The sequence below is a fragment of the Poecilia reticulata genome, chromosome 22, assembly GCF_904066995.2.
Source record: "Poecilia reticulata chromosome 22, P_reticulata-male-v2, whole genome shotgun sequence".
In the NCBI taxonomy this organism is placed as follows: Eukaryota; Metazoa; Chordata; class Actinopteri; order Cyprinodontiformes; family Poeciliidae; genus Poecilia; species Poecilia reticulata.
In genome coordinates this window covers 5,894,279-5,916,236 of record NC_088851.1, presented here as the reverse complement: position 1 = coordinate 5,916,236, position 21,958 = coordinate 5,894,279, and the positions used below count along the sequence as shown (strand labels likewise).

The window sequence follows — 21,958 nt, the reverse complement described above, 5'->3', positions numbered from 1 at the left end:
ATGGGTGTTTGTTAAGAGAGATATTTGCAGTCATACAGTTAACTAAAAAATACTTCTTATTGAAACTTATTATAACAAATACCATAAAATATTATTAAAAATGTTTGTCTATATTACCTATCTATAAGATGATTTTGACTACAGCAACACGCAACTGTATTGGTGCATGTCAGCATGTGGTGGGTATATTTTAGCAACTTTTTCTGTCTTAAAAGCCGTTTTAATGAGATTCCAGACAGAGTGTCATAAAGTGACACGCCACTGCCCCTCCACCACGTGGTTTAACTTTATCTCAGTCGTGTAACGCGCAACAAAACTCTACAAGGATTAACAAGAAAACATTTCATGTTTCACTGTTTATTAAAAAAAGAACAAAATCGGAATCGGAACAATCTTGAACAACACACAAAAAGCCTGTGAAGGAAACTAAAGTAAGCCAACAGTTTCCCTATGAACAAAATCAGGGAGTAAAAGCCGTTTCATAGCAAATATTACTCTTTTGTTCCCTCTGCGGTTCTTCATAAGCACAAAACCCGAGTGCAACAAAGAAGCAATCAGTGCAGCTGGTCCTCCTTTAAGTTCAATATTAGTTCATTATTTACAGTTTGTTTTTTATTTAAACCAGACTACGTATTTTAGGTTTGATTTTTTTTTGGGGGGGGGGTTGTTTGTTTTTATCCTTTTTTGTTGTGGCCGAAACACCTTACGATGCATGAGGATATTGTGAATAGTTTCCAAAAATATAAAATCCTGTCATTTAGCAGCGCCAAATGCTACTAACATACAATTTTAGATGTCTAAACACTTACCCCGATAAAAAAACAAAAAACAAAACAAAACAAAAAGCATTTTCTTTTCAGCACAATTAAGGAGAAAGTTTATCCCAACGGCATCGGTGTGATGCAGTACAGTTCAGTGTTGGATGTAGCATAGTTCCAAACAGCACCAGGCGAGCGTCATGAGGGCAGCTGTAGCCTAAAGGTTTAGAGTTTGTGACCGGATGATCACAGGTTACAATCCCTGGACAGATTTCGGAGAGGAAAGAAAGAAAGAAAAAACAAAAAAAACAAAAAAAACAAACAAAGCACATGTCTGTCACACAATTACAACAACAACCACTGAAATGCCGTCGAGCCAAGGCACTGAACTCTCAGAGTGCTCCAGCTGAATCGCTCGGTGGCTTGCGTTTCTCGTCGCCGTGTGCCTCGCACGGGAAAACTCAAGATTCCCCTTACCCCTCCACCGCGCTCTCGTCGTCGGAAACGGAGAGTCTCGTCCGATGAGGCGTTCGCCTTCGTGGGTGTAAAAATCAGTCAAGTTTGAATTTTGTTCCTTAAGTAAAGCAAAACAATAACGACACAAATAATATTTCACTCTTTAACAGCAGTGAGCAAAACGCGCTACACGTCACTTGAACAACACACAAGTGATGTTCACTTGTGTGTTGTTCACACAAGTGATGTCACACAAGTGACGTCCATCTGTCCATCCATTATTTTTGATGAAAGGCGCTGTAAAGGTTTGGAGCTGAAATGGACCAGAGAGGGATTTTTACTATAATCTTAAAAAAAATACTCCCTCTTCTTGTGTAGGTGTCCCTGAGGAAGGCACCTGCTGTAAAGCCCCTTGATGAAGGAGATGGAAACTAAAGAGCCTCCTGAGACCTCTACTTGCTGGCCAAGCTGAAGATTACGAGTCATCTCAGTGAAAAAATGTCACTTAGGAAAAAAAAAAAAAGAAAAAAAAAGGGATGTAAAACCTTTAAGAGCAGCCGTCGTCGTGTTCCAGCATCGTGAGGAGGAGGTGTTTGTATGAAGGACGGCTGCGTCGCTCTTTGTTCTCTTGGGCTGCAGAGGGGAAGGTGAAGGGGGTCAGGGGTTTGGGGGGGTGCGAGCGCTCTCGTGCTGTGCGGGTGAGGGTCGTCTCGGGATCGAGTGGTCCTGCTAAATGTAAAACTGGTGCAGCGCCAGCTCGTCCATGAATGGCCGCACCAGGTTATCCGTGGCGAAGTAGAAGACGAGGCCAAAGAAGATGGAGATGGGCAGAGCGGGGAGAGCTTTCCGGAAGATGGCGAGCAGGAGAAGAGTCAGACATAAACCCTGCATGAGGGACGGAGAGAACATAGCACACTCTGTGATTATGATCCAAACAAACTCATCTCTGCAACCAAACAGATTCTTTTTTTTTTTTTTTTTTAAAGTCAAGCGGTCTGCATAAATCGAGGACAGATATGGCGCTGAAAGAGAAAGAGCAGACTGCGGTGGCTTGACGTGAAAATAAGCGGCTGGGCACTCACGATGAGGATGGCTACGAAGCAGGCCAGCGTGGTGTTCCAGTCGCCGCTGGCCGTGGCCGAGGCCTTCCCCACCAGCATGCTGTAGAAGATGAAGTCCCCAAGACCCAGCTTGACGCCCCCTGAGAACACAGGAGGAGGTCGCCACATTTTTTAGGGTGTAGTCGACTCAAAACGCTTCCATGTTCAGCCAGAAAACAACCCCCTCCTGCTTTTCACAGCTGTAATTACTGTGGGGAAAATATAAAAATAAAGAGCTCCGACCCCGTATTTACAGAAGATTTAAGTTAGAAAGAGCACGGGGTGTCCAGATGGGTAAAGGACATAACAACCAGCAATTGCCATAAATGATAACTTCCTAATCTGTTTCGACCGAAAGGAGGAGTGACTGCGGTACGGGGAGAGAGAGAGAGGCGACGCGTGAAGAAACATTCCAAAAATGTTTTATGTGTTTGTCGAGAAGGAAACGGAGGCGACAAAGCAGAAAAGAATCTGCGATTTAATGGGGTAAAGATTACAAAGCTCGTGTTCATGTCACAGCTGGGGAGGGGAGCCAAAGAACTCATAATGTACCATTACGGCTGTTTATGAATGCAAGACTAGCCGTGTTTGAAAAACGTTCCTTTTTGGGGCTAATGGGTCGCGTCTGTAAAACTCTTTGAACGACCATGTGTGTGACTTGGGCTTCAGAAATAAACCTGCATCGTCATCATACAGGAGACGGTAAGCATTTGAATAATCAATTATTGTGGCAATTAATTGATTTTTTTTGACGATTAATCAATTGTCCTGATGATTAATTGAATTAAAAAAAATTTTTTTTTAATTCTGCAGATTTTCATTTAACCACTTCACTCTTAACTGAATTCATTTTTAAGTTTTAAATAAGAAAGTGAAGATTTTACTGCCTAAAAAGCAACAACATAGCATCCCTATAGTAAATCTGGACCGGGTGAAGCTAAAACTATTCCACTTGGAGATATTTTGGTTATAACACATTTACATACAAAGGTGTTTCTTGTCCTAAATGCAAAATGTATGCAATATATGGTGTATTTAATGCTCAGAATATGTTGTTTTATTTCACCAAATGGCCTTTTCTTGCTGCAACAGACTGGCGATCTGTCCAGGTCTTAAAGAGTCTGTGTTTCACATAATGCAGTTTTATTAAGTATTATCTATTTTATCTGATCTAAGTTTCTTTAACCACTCTGCTGAAACGTTAGCTGGAGATGGGCACCAGCAACCCTCCTGACCCCACTAAGGGACAAGGATGTGAGAAAATGGATGGATGGCCTTTTCTTGCATCTGTATATTCCAGTTAAGAATTTGTTAATTATTAAATTAGTTAAACTATTTCAATAATTACAATTAAGCTGATTTATCATCTTGGCCCTATTTGCTTCCACATTAAAAAAAAGGTAATCCCAAGTTATTTAAAGACACGGTAAACAAAAGGTTTCCCTGTACGCTGACGATCTAGTAGTTTTTTGTTTCAAATCCCCAAATTTAACTTTTTATTTCCAATTCCTAGGTTTTATTAAATTACTGTGATTATTCTCTGGAAATGGACTTGAGCACAACCAGTGGGAACCCCAGCAAAGGTGTTGCTTTATCATCTGGATGCTTAGGATCAGGGCAAATTTCCATTACAAATGTAGGGAAAACGTTGTCAATATTCTGTTAATGTTGGTAAAACACAATTTCATAATTGTGGTGTTTCCAAAAAATAAGAAACGCAATTAAAATCACACGTGTATAAGTTTGTTCACACGATAAGTCGTTAAAAAACCTGCCGCGCCGTCATCCTCCTATCACTTCCTGTCGTCTTTTCTTTTAGTACCAACATCTGGTTATTGATCACGATGCAAAAAGAGTGTTTCTATTGCAATTTGTCAAAGTACACTAATTTCAATACAGCCGAAAAACCACTTCGTCCCAGCATGGAAAGGTTTTATCAAAAAACATTTCCGTTTTTTTAAATTGCCACGTTTCCATGAAGAAACACTCCAATTTGTGCAATTATACGATTAATGGAAACGTAGCTACAGTTAATAAAGACACATTGGCACCAACACCTCACGTGAACTCCTGTAAATATTCAGTTTTCTGACCTGTTTTATATCCAATGCCACTAATTAAAAGTCACTTGGCCAGGTTTTTAATATCAACGCTTTTTTGTTTAGTTTTGTTTAATCCTGGTAAAATACAGATTAAATAAAAATAAAAAGATTCGATTTCAAGCACTCACTCTCCTCATCGTCGTCTTCCGCAGGCGGACGCGCAGACGGCATCTCTTGGATCTCCCGTCTGGTCTCCTCGGTGGTCTGCAGCTGCCCCAGCCGGTGCTCCTGCTGACTGACCCAGGAGGAGGTGAAGCCGCCGTCGTCCTGCGAGGGACTCGACGGCGCCGGAGACTCTACAGCCGCTGATGAACAACCAGGAGTTTTGAATGTTAAAAATCGTCTGGGACCAAACTTTTTCAATTATCTGAATCCCGACTCACAGTCTTGAGTCTGTTGTTGAGGAGGAGACGTTTCTGTGGAGTTCCTCTTTGGCCCGTCGGTGTCGGCCATGTTGACGAGCCAAACCATCGTAGCTGGAGAAGAAGGAAATGAGAAAAAATTTAAATAAAAAAAAAAAAATCGAACACAAAGTCTAAAAAAGCTCCCATTTCAGCAGGGTGGTTAAAGAAACTTAGATCAAATAAAATACATAATACTTAATAAAACTGCATTATGTGAAATACAGACTCTTTAAGTCGCAGTTTGTGATTGGTTTGTTTCAGAACATTTTAATAATTCATGAATAATAAAATTAGTAAAACGTGAGAATTTCAATGACAAAATGTTAGAAACCTCCAGTTCTAAATATACACAAAAGTAACTTTACACCAAAAAACAGTGAATAGCTGTTTTCTAAATTTTTACTTATTTCTTAGCAATTAAAAATCTGTATGATAAACGACAAAAACACAGGTTGTGATATGCTAAGCTAAAAATACAGGTTATGGCCTAAATATAAATCACTGTAGAAAAACATTTCATTTTTATCTTTAACTAATGGATTCAGACGCTAAGTTTGAAATCTCAAATTTCATTATTCCATATTTATTCAGATCAACAATCAAATCAAACACACGCTTTTCTAGACTCTTCAAACCAGTGTAAAAAAATCAAATATTTAATTATGAACAAGATAATAAATCTTAGCCGTAATATTGTCTCTACTGTGTGATAACTAAAAAAATAAAAAATGGACTTAAGATCTTATCTTATGTGACTTACAAGAATAGATGAGAGCTGGAAAAATGGGTTCGTTTCTCTCCTGAGCCGTTTCTACAAGGATCCTCAGCGGTCCTTTGGGGCAGAGCACAGCCAGCAGGTCTGTGATCGGAGAGAACATGAAAATCAGGAAGATGATGTTTATAAGGTGACATCAACAACAACAAATAAGAAACTGCAGATTTTCTGGCTCCTACAATCCTAAATATCCCCCTTTGAATGGCTTCTTATAGCGGTGCACAGATAAATCAGCCAGTTGATAAATTGGCCCAGATTCCCTTAATTTTGAGAGATTGGCCGTTACTCACGTAAGAAACTTCAAGAATCGGAAACAAAGAAAATGAAAATAAAAATTGGAAGCACATATCAGGGATCTGTAAGCTTGGTGTTACAACAGTCATCAATTTCGTCCATAGAAAGCCTGTAGGGCTGTAATAATAAACGCTCTATTGCCACTGTAACTGAATTTAGAAACGAAAAAATATTATTGGCCAAAATCATAATTGAAAGAATCGGGTATTTTAAAGATTGGTTATCACTGAAATCACTCTGATGCAGGCATGACCTAGCCTGGTTAGCTAGCCCAGCTAGCTAGATAATACCTTATTGATGCCCAAAGAAGAGAAATGAGTTTGTCTCAGCATGGCACACAACAATAAAATTTTTTATAGTTTAACTTGGTAAAAGTTGTTGTGTCAACTCTGTTAAAACCTTTCTTTCAGACTAAACCTTACGATTGAGCGAATGGGATGTGCCGCAAAGACTCTGTAAATTTTGAACTGGATGGTGAACACTGGTGGTTGCAGTGTGACAAAATGTGCTAAATCTGGGGCCCGTTTTCCCACTCCACTTGCTTTGTGTTTCTATGTTGACAATATGTTGCTATGCATGTGCAGAGATACGATTTTTTTCCCCCTCGAGTTATTTTTTTTCTCGTCTAACAAAAGGGCAGCGCCTCCCATGATGGCTGCCGCCCCAGGCTCCTGTCTACCCATGTCTTATGTTGCTTGTTTGTCTTTGGATGAGCCGTACCAGCATGACTTTCGTCGCGCTTCTGTACGATGACGATAAAGGCCGTGTCTGATTCTGATGGGTTTTTTGTTTTCCTTTTTGTTACCACAAAGGAAAAACAGTGTAACCCGTGCCCCGACATGTCATATGTTTATGAGGTTGAAATTAAAACATCATCTGGCAGCCGCTGTATGAACTTTAAATGTTGGTAAAAAAACAAAAAAAACAGCGAGCTTCTTGAGGGTTAGGAAGTGGAAGGGAAGATTTACCGTAAACGGATATAACTGCCAGGATGAGCCAGGCAGTCCACTCTGGCAGGTATTTGATGAAAACCAGCGCCATCAAGGCGCTAATCATGATGAGGTAGGCCTGCTGGAGTCGCAGAGGTCCTTTCCAGTGGATGCAGATCATGCCGACCACGCCAAAGTTCCACACAACTATTGCCAGGGTGAAGTAGTCCATGGCTACGTTGTAGGTTTTGAAAACCTCCCTAACGGAAAGAGTACGGACGTCAGGAAGTGGCAGACTCCTCCGCACGCGCGGACACCCATCAGTACATTCGGAAAAATGAATTTAAATGTATGTTAGCGAGACTTACTGGAGGTAGATGAAGGAGAAGAAGAAGAGCAAGAGGAGGGAGGAGAGAAACAGCCAGCCTTGGATCACCTGAGAAAGGAAACATGAGACTGGTTAGCATGTAGCATGGCTAGAGCTTCTCTGGTTAATCTGTGTTTGTTTCAGTGCTAACACTGAAGGAACAGGAGGCTTGGTTAGTAGAGGTGTGCCGATCGATCGGCCACCGATCATAATCGGCCAATTTCCGTGAAAAAGTGTATGATCGTGATCGCCGATCACGGTCTCTTGCTGTTGATCACACAAACCGATCACCTGCTTCTCATTTCGCAGCCTGCCTGTGAAGCTGGTCTCCTCTTTCCGTCACACCGCGCAAACACGCAGCAACAAATTCTAAGCGACGTCATGTGAAACTATAATGCACTGAGTGACTGGGGAAGTTTGTGTGTTGCGGCAGAAAATTGAAGCACGTGGGGTGAAGCAGGTCAAAATGCATCAACACGACGAATCTAATATGGCATCAAAACAATGCCATACTTGACGGAGTTTGGCTACATCGAGGCTCACTGCAGTAAAAAAGACATATGGAGGATCAGACAGCAGGTAAAGCAGCGCACAGCTACAAACACTCACCCGGATTAGCATGACGGTCAGAAAGTAAACAAATAACCTGCAAAATTATTTAAGTCTTCGAGCTGCGATGTAAGACGCTGGTTCTGCTCTCGCTGTTGAACCGCTGCTACGCGGATATTACAGAATATCCGTCTGTAATATTTCACAGACGGAGCGCCGCTTCTGCTCCACCTGGTAGTGACTCTCACACCGAACCTCTGCTTAAAGCTGCAGCATCTAACTTAAAAAAATACATTTTACATACGTATTAAAACTTTCGCTGTCCTAACATGAGACAGATAATCTCTGAAAAAATAATCAATCTTCTCCCAGTTCTGCATAATTACTCCGCTCAGTCAGAAACAGCCAATCAGAACTAGCAGTAATCAGCTAGCCGCCATGCTATCAGGAATTTTTCATTCAGTAACTCAGGATTGTTTATTGTAATAGATCCTGTATTTGCCTTTGAATGTTAAGTTTTATACTTTAATTTTTTGGCAATGTTGAGAGGTTTTATTTTGACTCTTTGTATTATTTAGCCTCTCCAGAGCCTTCATATGTTTTCAGTCTGTTAAAGATAGTATGACTGATAGCAGTACAATTTGCACAATGCCTGTTTTTTTCTTGGAAAAAGTTATTAAAAACAAATTTTTGACTAAATTAAGGTGAATTCATGGTTCCTTTTTCCACATAATGTAACCGGTAGTGTTTCTGATAAAAAAATAATAATAATTATGTGATCGGTATCGGTGATCGGCCCTCATGGGTGATCAGAATCGGTATCGGCAGGAAAAAACCTGATCGGCACATCTCTATTGGTTAGGATTTTATTTTTCAATTTAATCAAACATCTGTGAAAGTTTCTCACTCAAAATTTTCTGAAAATAAATATTATATTTCTTTCTAAAATAAGAAAAAGCGCAGAGATGGGTGCGGCTACATACACTAAAGTCTATGGTTGACAAAATATAAGAATAAGTTTAGGGAACCAGTTTGGTTGGGAACCATTAGCTTGACCGACTTTCCTTTTGCAATATAAAATATAAAATGGTAATAAAAGCAAACGCAACATGAACTAGAACGGGAAGAAAATCTCCATATTTACTAACTATATTACTGAAAATTACTGTACCTTGTAGCAGCGATACTTGTACAACAACACCAGCACCAGCGTCATGACGATGATCACAGTGATCATGATAGTGGCGTTCAGGATGGAGTTGACGGCTCGCTGTGCTACGGTGTCCGTCTCTTCAGGGAATGGTGTGTAGATCCTGGAGACCATGTTGGAAACAAAACTGTTTAAGCATCTCAATAATTGTGTAGGTGTATATATGTGTCATATCTGGATATGATTACAAAAACTGTTGGAAGCATTTTATCACCTTCAATAGTCGTCATAGAAAAATGCCCCGTCCCTCATCACCAGATCAACCATTTTTCATATTTAGGAAATATGAAACACCCTCCATTTCCCCGTTTTTTCCTAAATAAGTCTCTTTTTTTATTGAGGCTATTTTATTTGTTGTAGACAATTACTTTTTTTAATTTTGTAAATTACAGCTAAATTGTTGTTTACTTAAAAAAATAATTTGACAAAATAAAGCAGAAGGACAGAATCATAACTGAGCTCAACTTAACCCAAAGCTATCTTTCCACTTTAAAAAAGTTTTACTTTTCCCTTCAGTTTGTTACCTCATGTAGCAGCTCATATATGGCGCACCTGATACATAAAAAAAAAATCTAAAAATATACGTTATTTTCTAAACACAACTCTCATAAAACTTATGATAGACTAAATTTACTTTCAAGGGTGAAAACATAAATATTTCATCAATGTTATTTTTTTTTTTACTGTTTCCTAGAAACAAGGGGTGGTTCAAATTACCCCGTATTCCCTACTGCCAATTGTTGAATGAATAGAAAAAAGAAAAAAAAGAAAAACACAACGCCTCCACCTAGTGGTAGTTCTGTTCCACTACAGACCACCAACCAGAGGTGTGATTGGTTTTAAATGAGGTCAGAGTCCACAGCTGCATCCCCGTTCATCGCCTGATAAGGCTCATAAAGTACTCACAGCCTCTGGCCGTCGTTCTTGGTGTAGAAGCTGACGGACTTTATGGTCGCCACCACCACCACCATGCACAGCGTCACGGGAACAAAGAGCATGATGACGTGCTTGGCCCCGTATTTCAAGGTCATCTCCTCGTCCTCCTCCTCTTCGTTCTCCACCACTCGAGCAGGCTGGGCGGCGGGGGGCTGGCCGTTCTGCTCGGGTCCAGAGCCATCGCCCCCTCCCTCATCGCCAGAGCCTCCACTGGACCTGGCTCTCGTCGCCGGAGCCTCATGGGGTTGCTGGGCAGCCTCTGGGCTCGTGTTCGCCTGCTGTTGGTCCTTCTGGCAAAAAGCAGAAGGAACCTCGTTATTCGGAGAGGACAATATGTTACATTTCCATTATCAATCTGGCCAGTTGGATGAACTCCCACTGCTCTTCATGAAGTTCTGAAAGAGTTGGGAAGATTTTGGTGACTTGTCACAGGATGGTTGCTTAAGCACAGAGCAGAGGAGGAAGGTGCAAACATCAACACTGCACCCGATTCTGCTCCGGTTACTGAGTGACTGAAGCAGGAAGCTGAACTCCTTCTAGCTGCAAATGTCAATACAAGACTTTTTGTCAAGTAATCAGTGACAGAAAATCTTTGTTATTATTTTTACATGTGAAGAAAATGTGTGAAGTAACTTAAAACATAAAAAAAGCAGACATAAGCCAGTTGTCAAAGTACACAGAGGTTTTCAAAAACTGATACAATTTTTAAAAAAATGCCCCATCATACCGTTTTTACTACTGATGCACCAATAAACCGATTTATTTAATTTTGGAAGATCAGAGATTGGCAGATACTCACATGTGAAACTGATCTTATCTACCTCCGCAAAGGTCGTCAATCACATTACGTCTGCACAGGCGCAGTTAGCAATAGTCACCCTACTTTTGCCCACTTAGCAACGGTTTTTTTCTACATTTAGCGACTTTTCAGGCAGAAAAATTAGTAAAAATTGAAATTGGTACAACCCAAGTTTCTAGAATTTAAACTTGTATTAATGGGATTCCAGATAAAGCACGGGGTCTCCACTGCTGCATACTGCCTCGCAGTATGCAGCAGTGGGCCAAGAGGAGCATCAATGCTTTCCATTTGAAATATAATAGGCTATAAATACGGCAAACACTCCTACACAGTGATGCTGTGTAAAAACAACACATTGTTGTTCCTAATTCTGTTGCAATAAATTAATAAATCAATTCATCACATGATCAATCAAAATGACCATTGCATTTGTTTGACTCTTTCTACTAAAGACTGGGTGACAACAATTTTCACTCTGGTATTTTGGTCTCAACTAGCCCCTTTTTGAAGGACAATTATGTTCACAGAAACTTTATAATTCATTTTATTTGTTGTTTTATTTATTTTGTCTATTTAAATGTCTTCCAGTTCCAGTCTTAAATAGTCATTAGAGTATAAAGTTAATTGATCTTTCAGAATGTGTTCTTGAGTTTCCCATTGTATTACTTTGAAAACGGTCTCAAAACAACAATATTATCTTTTATCGCAATAACTTCTGGGACAATTTATCGACCAGCAAAACTTGTTATTGAGACAGGAGCACTTCCTCCTGAGTTAAACGTGTTGCAATGTCGGTATCAGCAAGCAGAGACAGAGCTCGTAGCTTTGGGCTCGGCTGTTGCGCAATAGTCGGGGGGGGGGGGGGGGGGGGGGGGGGTGATAATGGTGGTTGTTTGAGCAGGATGAACACCAAACTGTGAATGAAAGCAGAGTTAGACTTACATGACTTCACCTTTTAGAGAAAACCAGAGATGCTGACTACTCCTTAGGGCATGAGAATAACCACAAGACATAAACCGCTGACTTCAGCGCTAAATTTATGGCATTTCAGAACCAAACGGTGCAGCAGTGGTGCTAAAAAGTGATGTCAGACTCGCTGTAAATCCCCTTAAGGATGTGTTCTGTCAGCAAAAAAAAAAACTAAATTCAGATAAAATAAGTGCTTGACGTTCAAGTGCCAGACTATGAGGCAAGTTGATACTTGCAGCCTCGGAGAGAGCATGAAGCACTTCGACCAGACATGATCAGAGCGCAGCGAGAGGCATCACCAGAAATCAGGTGAGAACGGTGAGAGCTAGGTGAACAGTATTCTGTGCGCCTCTTCTTCTCAGGCCTGGGAATAAGGCCAAGGGCGCACGATGCAGAGTCGACTGGTGTTAAATTAAACAGTGTTTAGCAGCAGCTCCAACAGGTGTTGGGTGACATTTCCACACTGAATCAGAAATCTGACCAGAAATGATCACTAAGAATGATACGGTATGCAAAAATAGTCATACTGTGTATAATAATTATTGTAATAATAGTGTAATACTGTCAGGTGATGTTTTACAGTGCGACCTCCAGAGTGAATAACGTTCTGCAGAGGAAATACAAGCCTTTGACTTCGTCCTTCAGCTGTGACGTAAACACCTGTATTTCCAGTAACAGCAGATTAGTAAACCACAGCGGCTGGAAAAAGTATTCAAACCAGATGAAATTGTTCTAATTTTTTAGGTTACAACCACAAACTTTCATGTTTCTTAACAGCATTTAATGTTACAGACACAGCAGTGCATAAATGGAAGTTAAAAGATAAGAAAAAAGTGATTTTTTTTCCCCTCCCAAATTTAAAGTGTGATGTGTGTGTGTGGATATCCAGCTCTCTTTCATACCCCTACATAAAATCTAACACAACCAACTGACTTTAGATGTTAACTAATTAATAAATAGATTAAATTATAATCGGATGTGCTCTTAGTACAAATACAATGAAACAACTTTAATTCAAACACTAAAAATAAGCAGAAAACTCTCGAACGCATCATTCCTACAGTAAAACACAGTGGTGGCAACATCATCCTATGGGGATGCTTTCATTCAGCAATGAGAGAAAAGCTGGTCAGAAAAAAATTGCTGTTCACAGACTCTCTCCATCCAGACTGAATCAGCCAGTTCCCATGAAAAATAACTAAACAAACAATTTCTAGATGTGAAAATCTGACTGGAATAAACCCTAAAAGGTGGATTTACTAAGTATTGACACATCGGGAGGAAAACAAATGTATACTGCTCAAAAAAATAAAGGGAACACTTAAACAACACAATATAACTCCAAGTAAATCAAACTTCTGTGAAATCAAACTGTCCACTTAGGAAGCAACACTGATTGACCCGACGAGGGTCCCCGTTGTCAATCAGTGTTGCTTCCTAAGTGGACAGTTTGATTTCACAGAAGTTTGATTTACTTGGAGTTATATTGTGTTGTTTAAGTGTTCCCTTTATTTTTTTGAGCAGTGTATTTAATTCAATTTACATGTAATTTATATAAACATTCTGGACGACCTTCTGTTGGTCTAGCACACAAATGCAGTTTTTGGGTTGGGAACATGGAAAATAGGTAAAAAGGCTAAAGCTTTGTGAATACTTTGGAAGAGCACCATAATGTAATGCTTAATAAACTCACTGTAGTCTTGAACGTAGACGTAAATCATATACAGTCGCGATCCAAAAAAGGCCAAACAACAACCCAACTTTACTGACATTACAGGAACTTTTCCCACTCTGCATGACATCAAACTGACTCAGTGCTTTGATGCAGAAAATGTTTAAACCAAAGAAAAAACAAAGACGTTGTGTAATTATTAGCCAACACTTTCCAGAAACAGACACAGATCTAACTGCTGTGACCGAGGTTTCATACTGACCATATTGTTTTCAACATCCTCTGCGTTGTTCGCCATGTTGGCTCAGCCGACACCTGCCCTCACATGCAAACAATCCTCTTTCACCTTGACGCAAGAGAAGAAGAAGAAGAAGAAACACAATCATGATTAGACCACTTGAAACAATTAGAGTACAATCTTTACTGAAAGATTGTAAATGACCTCAAACTGGGTGATTAGGAGCAAAATAGCACAGCCAGTAGCGGTTTCTGATATGGGCAAGGTGGGAGGCGGCCCAGGGCGGCTTCTCCTCTAGGGCGGCCACATTAATAAACATTTGTGGAGTTAAATCTGTGGCCTACTTTTCAAAACGTTTGAGAAAATTTTATTTGTGTTTCTTGAAGTGCAATAGTATATACTGTCTTATTAAAAAAATATGTTTTTAGAGGTTCCTTAACAGTTGTGTGTTGAAATTTGTGTTTTGGTCAAAATGCAACTGCAGTACACAGAATTTCAGAAATGTTTGACTAATGGTGCAGCTTATTTTAATCGCATTTTCTACAGAATAATTTTTTTGTATCATTGTATGCTTTTAGCTGCATGGTACATAGTATGTTTGCTCCTATTCTAGGTTCTTCCACATTTTTTCAAATAAAATAATAAAAGAAACTGAGTGTGCCTGCAGTGGCACATGATGATCTTAAGGTTGGGTCAAGGCTCCAAACAGGCTAGAACCGCCTCTGAATACAACAATAATATTTTCCATATTAAAGAATTTATCTTTATTGCAGTAGAAAATGGATACACTGGGCATTAATTTCACTCAAATTCACAAATCACTGGTAAAAATAAAGACTTTAAAAATTAAACAGGTTAATGTAATCACATTATCTCACTCTTGATTTATTTTTTGTTTGTTTACATGTTGTAAGAAGTACACAGGTGGAGACAGTAAATGTGATGAGACTTTCTTCCAGTATTGGGTCACACAACAATTTTGAGGATGCACAAAAGAGACTACTAGACTCTGCACACGGCTTCGTATTAGAAGAAAAACCTCAATATCATGCAAATCTTTGTAGCCAAACACATACTGGCAGTCCATGATCAAATTAACACAATGAAGAGAAACAAAGACATAAAGTCATATTTTACCAATTGAAAGTTTGTTGAAACTCTGAACAACCTCAAAAGAGCACAGCATACATAGTAAAAAGCTTCAGCAACATTTATTTAAAACTGATTTTTAGAGATAGTGTGCATAATTGTGCCACCAATTATGTAAAAAATATTTACTGACTTTCCTCAAATTAAAGGTTTAAATTTAAGGACTTTTGTTATTTTACATTCAAACACTATGCTGATGTAATTTAAGAGTCTTTATTTTCAAGGCTTCTTGCCATTTCTTTAATTTCTTTATTTGTGTCCGAAATCCTGAAATCATATCCTGTCAAACAAGATCTAAACTCCAAAATAAACTTTTGAAGATTATGATACATTAGTATATTTAGAATACCAATATGATTTCCACTAGGAACAGTGCTGATTAATAATCCCCTAGAAATGCACGCCATTAATATTTCCAGAGTTGCTAAGGAGCAATAACGATTTCCTCATGCTAGATGATGAGCAGAAAAACATAATCTTGAGATAAAAGCTGTAAAGCATGTTTTAATGCTCACATGGGGATTTTACCATTAGGTAAACGCTACATTGGCTAGTCAATGTTAGCCAGTGTTGTCTTTACGGCACAGCGGAGCTAAGCGGCTAACACTGGGTAAACCCCACAGCTCAAATTAAATACGGTTCTTTAATAATACTCCATAAAAACCCGCACTTACCTACAGCGAATGTTGTGTACTTTATTTAAAAATTATGTTTAACGGGTTTAAAACCCGGACAATCACTCCTCCTCCTTTTTGTTGTTCCTGCCTTCCTCCCAGAACATCCGTCCGCTTCCTGCTCGAGTCGATTCGGCTCTCATCGAGCTGCTGTGGCGGAGCTCCGGAGGCAGGCGGAAACAGCTCCAGTGGACGCCGGAAACGACTCCACCAATACTTCACAATAACAGGCCCTATTCACGAGCCTAAACCTATGAATATACGTACCCAGTAGGATTACATTAGCTACATATTCTAGATATTCAATGTAAAGTAGTATAGGTGTCAATTAAAATTTAAGATGTTATCAATGCATTTACAGAATTCAGATTCTACTTCAATTTAAAACCAGGGGTGAAAGTAGTTTTAAATTCTTGGGGGTACTATGACAAAAGTATAAAGCACACTTTGGAGTTTCTATGCTGATGAAATTTTTGCAACATGATAAAAGCTGTTTAGCTCTTGAATTGCTACAAAGTGGAGCTGTATTTCCCTCAGCCCACTGGCTGCAATGTTGACACCTTGAGACCCGTGAGATCTAAATTTTGAACATAGCCTTCCACATCAGGTTGATGGGGTAACAGGTCCAGAAGGGAACCACAGACATCTCTCCCAGGCCAGACTAGACACATAGACCATCTTCATCAGTTCATTTTAAATCCTGAATCGTATTCAAAAACAATCTAATTATTATTAATAGTAATGTCACTAAAAGCTGCTACTGCTGCTCATCTGATGGAGACATAAGAGAGAAGCTAAGATTCTTTTAAAACGGATATAAACATTTGTTTACCAGTTGGTTTAATAGTTAGAATACAAGAAAAGTGAAAAACCAACAGACTCATAACAGGAAAGCATAGAAATTGACTAATTTATCTCCTTCCCGGCTATCAGCAATGTGGGCTGCTGACACTGTGCTGCTGTTGATGTCGAGCTCTCAGTTACACAGAAAAAGCTGGAAGACGTTACGTTCTGTCTATTGTTTACGTTTCCGCACCGTACAGAACAAATGTGTTCGAGTGGGTCGTTTACAACCAGTGGTGGAGAAAGTACTCAAAAAATTTACTTAAGTAAAAGTACAAATACACAGTCAAAAATGTACTTAAGTAAAAGTCAAAGTACCACATTAACATTTTACTTAAGTAAAAGTAAAAAAGTCCTGGCTTTTAAAAATACTTAAGTATTAAAAGTAAAAGTACTCGCTGAATGCATTACCTAATCACTAATATCATTAAGTGTGCCGATCGTATTTAATTTTAATACATCAGAAATGTGCCATTTTAATTAACACTACCACAGATTAAACATGTTCTTATTGTGTTTATTCTCTGTAACAGTTTAGACTTAGATATGTGATTCTATGAATCATAATTTCAGGGATGGAAACATTTTGTCTCCTGTCCTAACATAGCATGAACTTCATTAGTCACATTTATCTAACTGAAAGGGGCTGTAAAGAAGGTGCGGGCGGGGTGGAGGACATGCAACCAAGGAGCCATGTAGCAGAGTTGTAGTCAAGACCACCGAACCCGAGACCAAGACCAGCGTCCCGCGCTAAATGACACAATAACATTAAGTTTACCTATCAAAATTGGTTTTCAGATTGATCTGAAAGATCCACATTCCCATAAAAACACCTAGATATTAAATACTTAGAGCTGAAATATATTTAACCAGTATCAATTAAAACTCACTTCATTCTGTTTTGCTTTCATCGCTGTGCTACAATCCGCAGAGGTCTCCTGCTATCCTAGAAAAATAACGCCCTGGGCGGTTGCCCATATTGCCCATGTCAGAAACCACAACTGAAACATCGCAATTAACGGTAAATAACGTTCAACTATGAACACTGTCCAACGGCGCAACAAGTAACTAAGCAGAATGAGCACCGTGACTGTTCTCATCCTCCCTCCCACTGCGATGTTTGCCACCATGACAGGAGACGAAATCAATCAATGAGCAATGAGCATGCTCTGTGTTCATACGTTCAACTTTTACTTATTCAGCGATTAAATGAATGTCTATATATATATATATATATATATATATAGCTACCGCAGTGTACACAAGAACAAAGAACGGTTCTCAGTGAGGCTTCAGTCCTTAGGACTTAGTAAAGATCCGTCCAGAAGAATTGGATCGTTCCTGAATGTCATATCACTATATTGCAGACTTTGGTCACAGCGTTGTCCCATATATGCGACACCTCAGTCAACACCTCCACACAATAATTCAGCGCATGAGTGACAACTTTTTTTCATCAGATGCAACATGTGTCTCAGTACAGCTAACTTTGCTAGCACAGATCTTACCTTTCTTTAAGCTTTCCTTCCAAGTGACGCTAAAAGTTGGACGAAGTCCCCACCATCTGTGAAAGCGAAGCGCTGATGATTTTACATGTCGCCATATCAATTTATGCAGCTCTATTATATTATAGACAAACATCTCCTCCCGCTCAGAGGAAACCACTGCGCATGTCTGGAGCTCCGAGTGCGAGTAAAGGTGGAGCCGATGGGTGACAACAGACACTAAGTCACGTTATTGCTCGGATTTTACGGCGCCACCTTAAGTCCCTGAACTTCACATTTTAACGGAAGAAAAGAGCAACGCGACTTGGATGTAACGAGTAACGCGACAGTTTTGTAGAAATGTAGTGAAGTAGAAAGTACAGATACTTACTGTAAAATGTAGTGGAGTAAAAGTAGAAAGTCCCCATTATTAAATCTACTTAAGTAAAGTACAGATACACGAAAACTGTACTTAAGTACAGTAACGAAGTACTTGTACTTCGTTACTTCCCACCCCTGTTTACAACCCATCAAATATGGAGCGGCAGCATCATTTCTTTGGGATCATCCTTTATTCTATTTCTATGCTAACGTGTAAAATTATTAAATCAAAATTATTTCTTTGCTCTTTTCTAAGCAATTCAAATTTATAATTTTAGAAAAATTTGAAGATTTTAAAATTTATGAGTATTCTTGATTAAGTGAATAAAATGCTGAGGTGTGCCTTTACATATTTTTGTTATATTGTGATTCAGTGCTTTTAAGGTTATATTTATTAAAGAAGTTGAGTACTCTAAAACTTTTTCCATTAACATCTACAAGGTCTTTCACAAAAACAATGCCTTTACTACAACAATCCTTCTTGGATAAGGACTTTTTTGTTGCGAATTATCACTGAGTAATTCCATAAAGCAGAAGCACGTGGAGAAAAATGATGGGTAAATATCGAGTATGTAATAATCTGTTCGTGTACATAACATATCAACAGCGGGATCAACTTTTTCAGAGGTGACAGATGAGTATTTCCGCCCGCCAGTGGAGCTGGTTACACCTATTGCCGGAGCTCCACTAGATTCGCGTCTCTTTCATTCTGTTTCCTGTCAGTTAATTGTTCTTCCGGTGACAGAGGTCAGTCAGCTCACTCGAACGTAACAGGTATCCCTGAAAATCTACGAAAGCCACCAAAAGCATGGTACGTTTTAATGTTAGGTTAGTTGTGGAAATTACGTTTTACACCTTCCAATGAAAACCAAAGAATACGCGTTATGTCAAATTAATTATAGCGACTTAAACGGAAACTTAAGGTAAATACAGTTGCTAACGTTAGCGTAAAATATCTGAGACGTATTTAACTGCTGCAACAACAAAGCTCACCGATAAAACGACGTTTTTTTGTGTAAGTTAAGCTTTGACAACATATTTCGGTCGTTATTCGTTGTTTAGTCATTTTGAACCGTAAATGACGGAGTGTAGCATTTTCCTCACAGCAAAGGCTCTGTAAATTTTCATTTGAAAACGTGTAAGTTACAGAACTTAAGACTGCCATAGCCACAGCCACCTAATGATAAACGTATATCTCGTTATGATATCATAAATGCTATTTAATTGTCTTAACAGCCCAACGCTGTGTAATTCAATGATAATTAACTGTGTTTGAACTGATAATAACCATATACCAGTTGACTTGTGAGATAAGGCTTTGTCAATTTTATGGAGTTTCAGAAAAATATTTTTTATTCACACCGTTGTTGACTATATAGCACTCTGTAAGCTTTATGGAATATGAACTTTATTTTTATTAACATAATATTGTTGGAGCTGAGAAAGAAAGCACTGTTGTATAATCAAGGCCTACAATCGAAAGGTCTCATTTACTGACACGTCTGAAACAACACACACACACACACACACACATAATTCACATATTTAAAGTAGTTTTTTATTTATTTATTTGAAAACAAGTTTACTTTGACTGAGACAATGATTACTTTTAGTTGCATGTAACAGTATCAATATGAATTTCAGTCTCACACCATCCTGCTGGTGCAGCCCACAAAGAGGCCAGAGGGTCGGACATATGCTGATTATGAATCGGTCAACGAATGTATGGAAGGTAAGCGGAAGTGGAACGCTACAAAAACAATTTGCCCATTTACAGAATCAGAGAAGCTTTCAAAATCTCTCTTTTTTTCTTTTCATTTGCCAAACCACAACCTGAATACATTCTTTCCAAGGGACAATGAATAGAGTGAATCAGTATTATACATATACATATTATACTCTATTGAAGCTCATGAACCAATGAGAAACAAGGTCATGTCACTCAGTCTGGTTAGGTCTTATTGGGTAGTTAATCGATGTCCATTTTCGGATACATATCGATTTTTTTTATTTTTACATTAGTTAGGATCATGTTTTTCCTTCGGACTCTTCAGTATTAAAAAGCAATTGAACTATTTTCTCTTTCCTGAACACCAACACTACTATATCAAAATGACAAAGTCAATATCAAAGCATTAATATGAACACTTTTTCATGGAGTGATAGATTTTTGCACACACAGCAGTGCATTTTCATAAATTTTCCAGTCAGAATCTGTGATCAAAAGATTGAGAAGACATTTCTGCAAATGCCTTGTCATTCGTTCACATTGAACTTGCATTATGTGTCTGTTTTTATTACAATGTAATTTATTGTATTTTTCTATCCTGCAGGTGTTTGTAAGATGTATGAGGAGCATTTAAAGAGGATGAACCCCAACAGTCCGTCCATCACATACGATATCAGCCAACTCTTTGACTTCATCGATGACCTTGCTGACCTCAGCTGTTTGGTGTAAGTCGATGTAAAAATAATCCTTCCTGATTGTTAATCTTTAAAAAAGGTACATTTCACATTAACAGAGCTTTTACATTTTTGGGTGCTGCCTTTAAGTGTTATTATTAGACTAAAAATCAACACAAAACTAATACCTTAAATATTACGGCACACATTCACTGGAAGAGCTACAAATGGCCCATGGGGCACACTTTGGACACCGCTGATGCAGAGATGACGCATGAACATTTCCTGATATTTACGCAAGAATTTAGGGGGGAAAAGTAAACTGAACCATCGACTTTTGTTTAAGACTGAAAAATCGAGAAATATTTCAACTGCTGCAGAAAATGTCAAACATATTGATCAAATCATGCTGTGAATGAGGCTGCAGAAATGGAGAGGTGGATACTCTGGTTGTGTGATTATAATAGAACTTTCATATGAAAGAGGTTAATGTTTTCATACTTTAGTTTATAAGTAAAAAAAAACAAAGAAACATTCACAAAGTCACAAAAATTTAATTTAGGTGGACCTAGCTCCGTCTTCGAGGACGTGGCTCCTCCTCAGTCACATTTTCCAAGCTTCTGCCTCAAATAGCAGCCCTCCCTTGCAACTCCCCCACTCAGCTCCTCCAGACTAGCCAGCAACAATTAGCAAACACCTGATGGAACTGAGAATCTGCAAAGCTCATTACAGGAGCTACTTCTCAGTGCAACGCTGGTAAAAACGTTGATAAAGGTTTAATAGGGGAGCCATATTGTGATGACTTCCTGAAGGCGGAATTTCAGAAAGAGCAGGCGTTTCTTAAAGAGACAGGCCCAATTTCAAGATGCTAAATGATATAGTCAAAATTCTTTTATATTTGATATTTACAGCATTTTTATCACAACAGAAAGTAGCATCGTAACTTGATATTGAAAAAAGGTTTTTTCTAACATGCCTTTTTTTGTAAATTGTGTTTGTATTTTCATAGTTTAGTAGCTTTGTAGAGACATAGAGCTGTTCACCTGTCAAATGTAACCATTTGAGCAACTTTCAAAGCTCTATTCTCAAAATAAGGAAAGAGTCACCCTCTGGGGCACGAGAAAACTTTGGTCAATATCAAAACAGTTGTATGTTTTCAAAATGAACGGCGGCGTCCTGTTGTGAGGAGTCAGGCGCAAACAGACCTAAAGCTGTCGTTCCGTCTCAGGTATCGTGCCGACACACAGACGTACCAACCGTACAACAAGGACTGGATCAAAGAGAAGATCTACGTGCTGCTTCGTCGTCAAGCCCAGCAGGCAGCCAAGTGAAGCCCATGAGAAAATGTGGGGTGTGGGCAGGGAGGGGCGTTTAAAGGTTATGTTTTTGGTGTTCTTTTCACATGGGGAGTGTATTTTATATATCCTTGTTTGACTTATTAATAAAGATTCCTATTAAACACTAGT

The 21,958-nt window shown here is 39.0% G+C and overlaps 2 protein-coding genes and 1 long non-coding RNA gene across 4 annotated transcripts; 2 read left to right on the top strand and 1 right to left on the bottom strand.

Moving 5' to 3' along the window:
- Window positions 1-341: 341 nt before the first annotated feature.
- On the bottom strand, window positions 342-15,535 carry psen1 (presenilin 1). Of its 2 annotated transcripts, none has more exons than XM_081603003.1 (11): window positions 15,382-15,535; window positions 13,583-13,666; window positions 9,851-10,167; window positions 8,906-9,047; window positions 7,187-7,254; window positions 6,858-7,078; window positions 5,581-5,679; window positions 4,800-4,892; window positions 4,545-4,721; window positions 2,297-2,415; window positions 342-2,099 (listed from the first exon to the last, which is right to left on the bottom strand). In XM_081603003.1, exons 2-11 carry the CDS (start codon window positions 13,616-13,618, stop codon window positions 1,944-1,946), a joined length of 1,428 nt encoding a protein of 475 aa, XP_081459129.1. In that variant the 5' UTR covers window positions 13,619-13,666; window positions 15,382-15,535; the 3' UTR covers window positions 342-1,943. The 2 variants fall into 2 exon arrangements, with proteins under 2 accessions (XP_081459129.1, XP_081459128.1); XM_081603002.1 differs by having other exon boundaries at window positions 9,851-10,170; window positions 15,382-15,534.
- Window positions 2,409-6,771, top strand: LOC145549959 (uncharacterized). The gene is made up of 2 exons (XR_014085758.1): window positions 2,409-3,016; window positions 4,569-6,771. It is a non-coding gene; the product is annotated as an uncharacterized LOC145549959 (long non-coding RNA).
- A 3,211-nt stretch (window positions 15,536-18,746) lies between the features above and the next one.
- LOC103458222 (ERH mRNA splicing and mitosis factor) lies at window positions 18,747-21,956 on the top strand. The gene is made up of 4 exons (XM_008398881.2): window positions 18,747-18,900; window positions 19,734-19,821; window positions 20,423-20,543; window positions 21,721-21,956. The coding sequence occupies exons 1-4, from the start codon at window positions 18,898-18,900 to the stop codon at window positions 21,821-21,823; spliced, it is 315 nt and encodes a 104-aa protein (XP_008397103.1). The 5' UTR covers window positions 18,747-18,897; the 3' UTR covers window positions 21,824-21,956.
- Window positions 21,957-21,958: the final 2 nt, after the last annotated feature.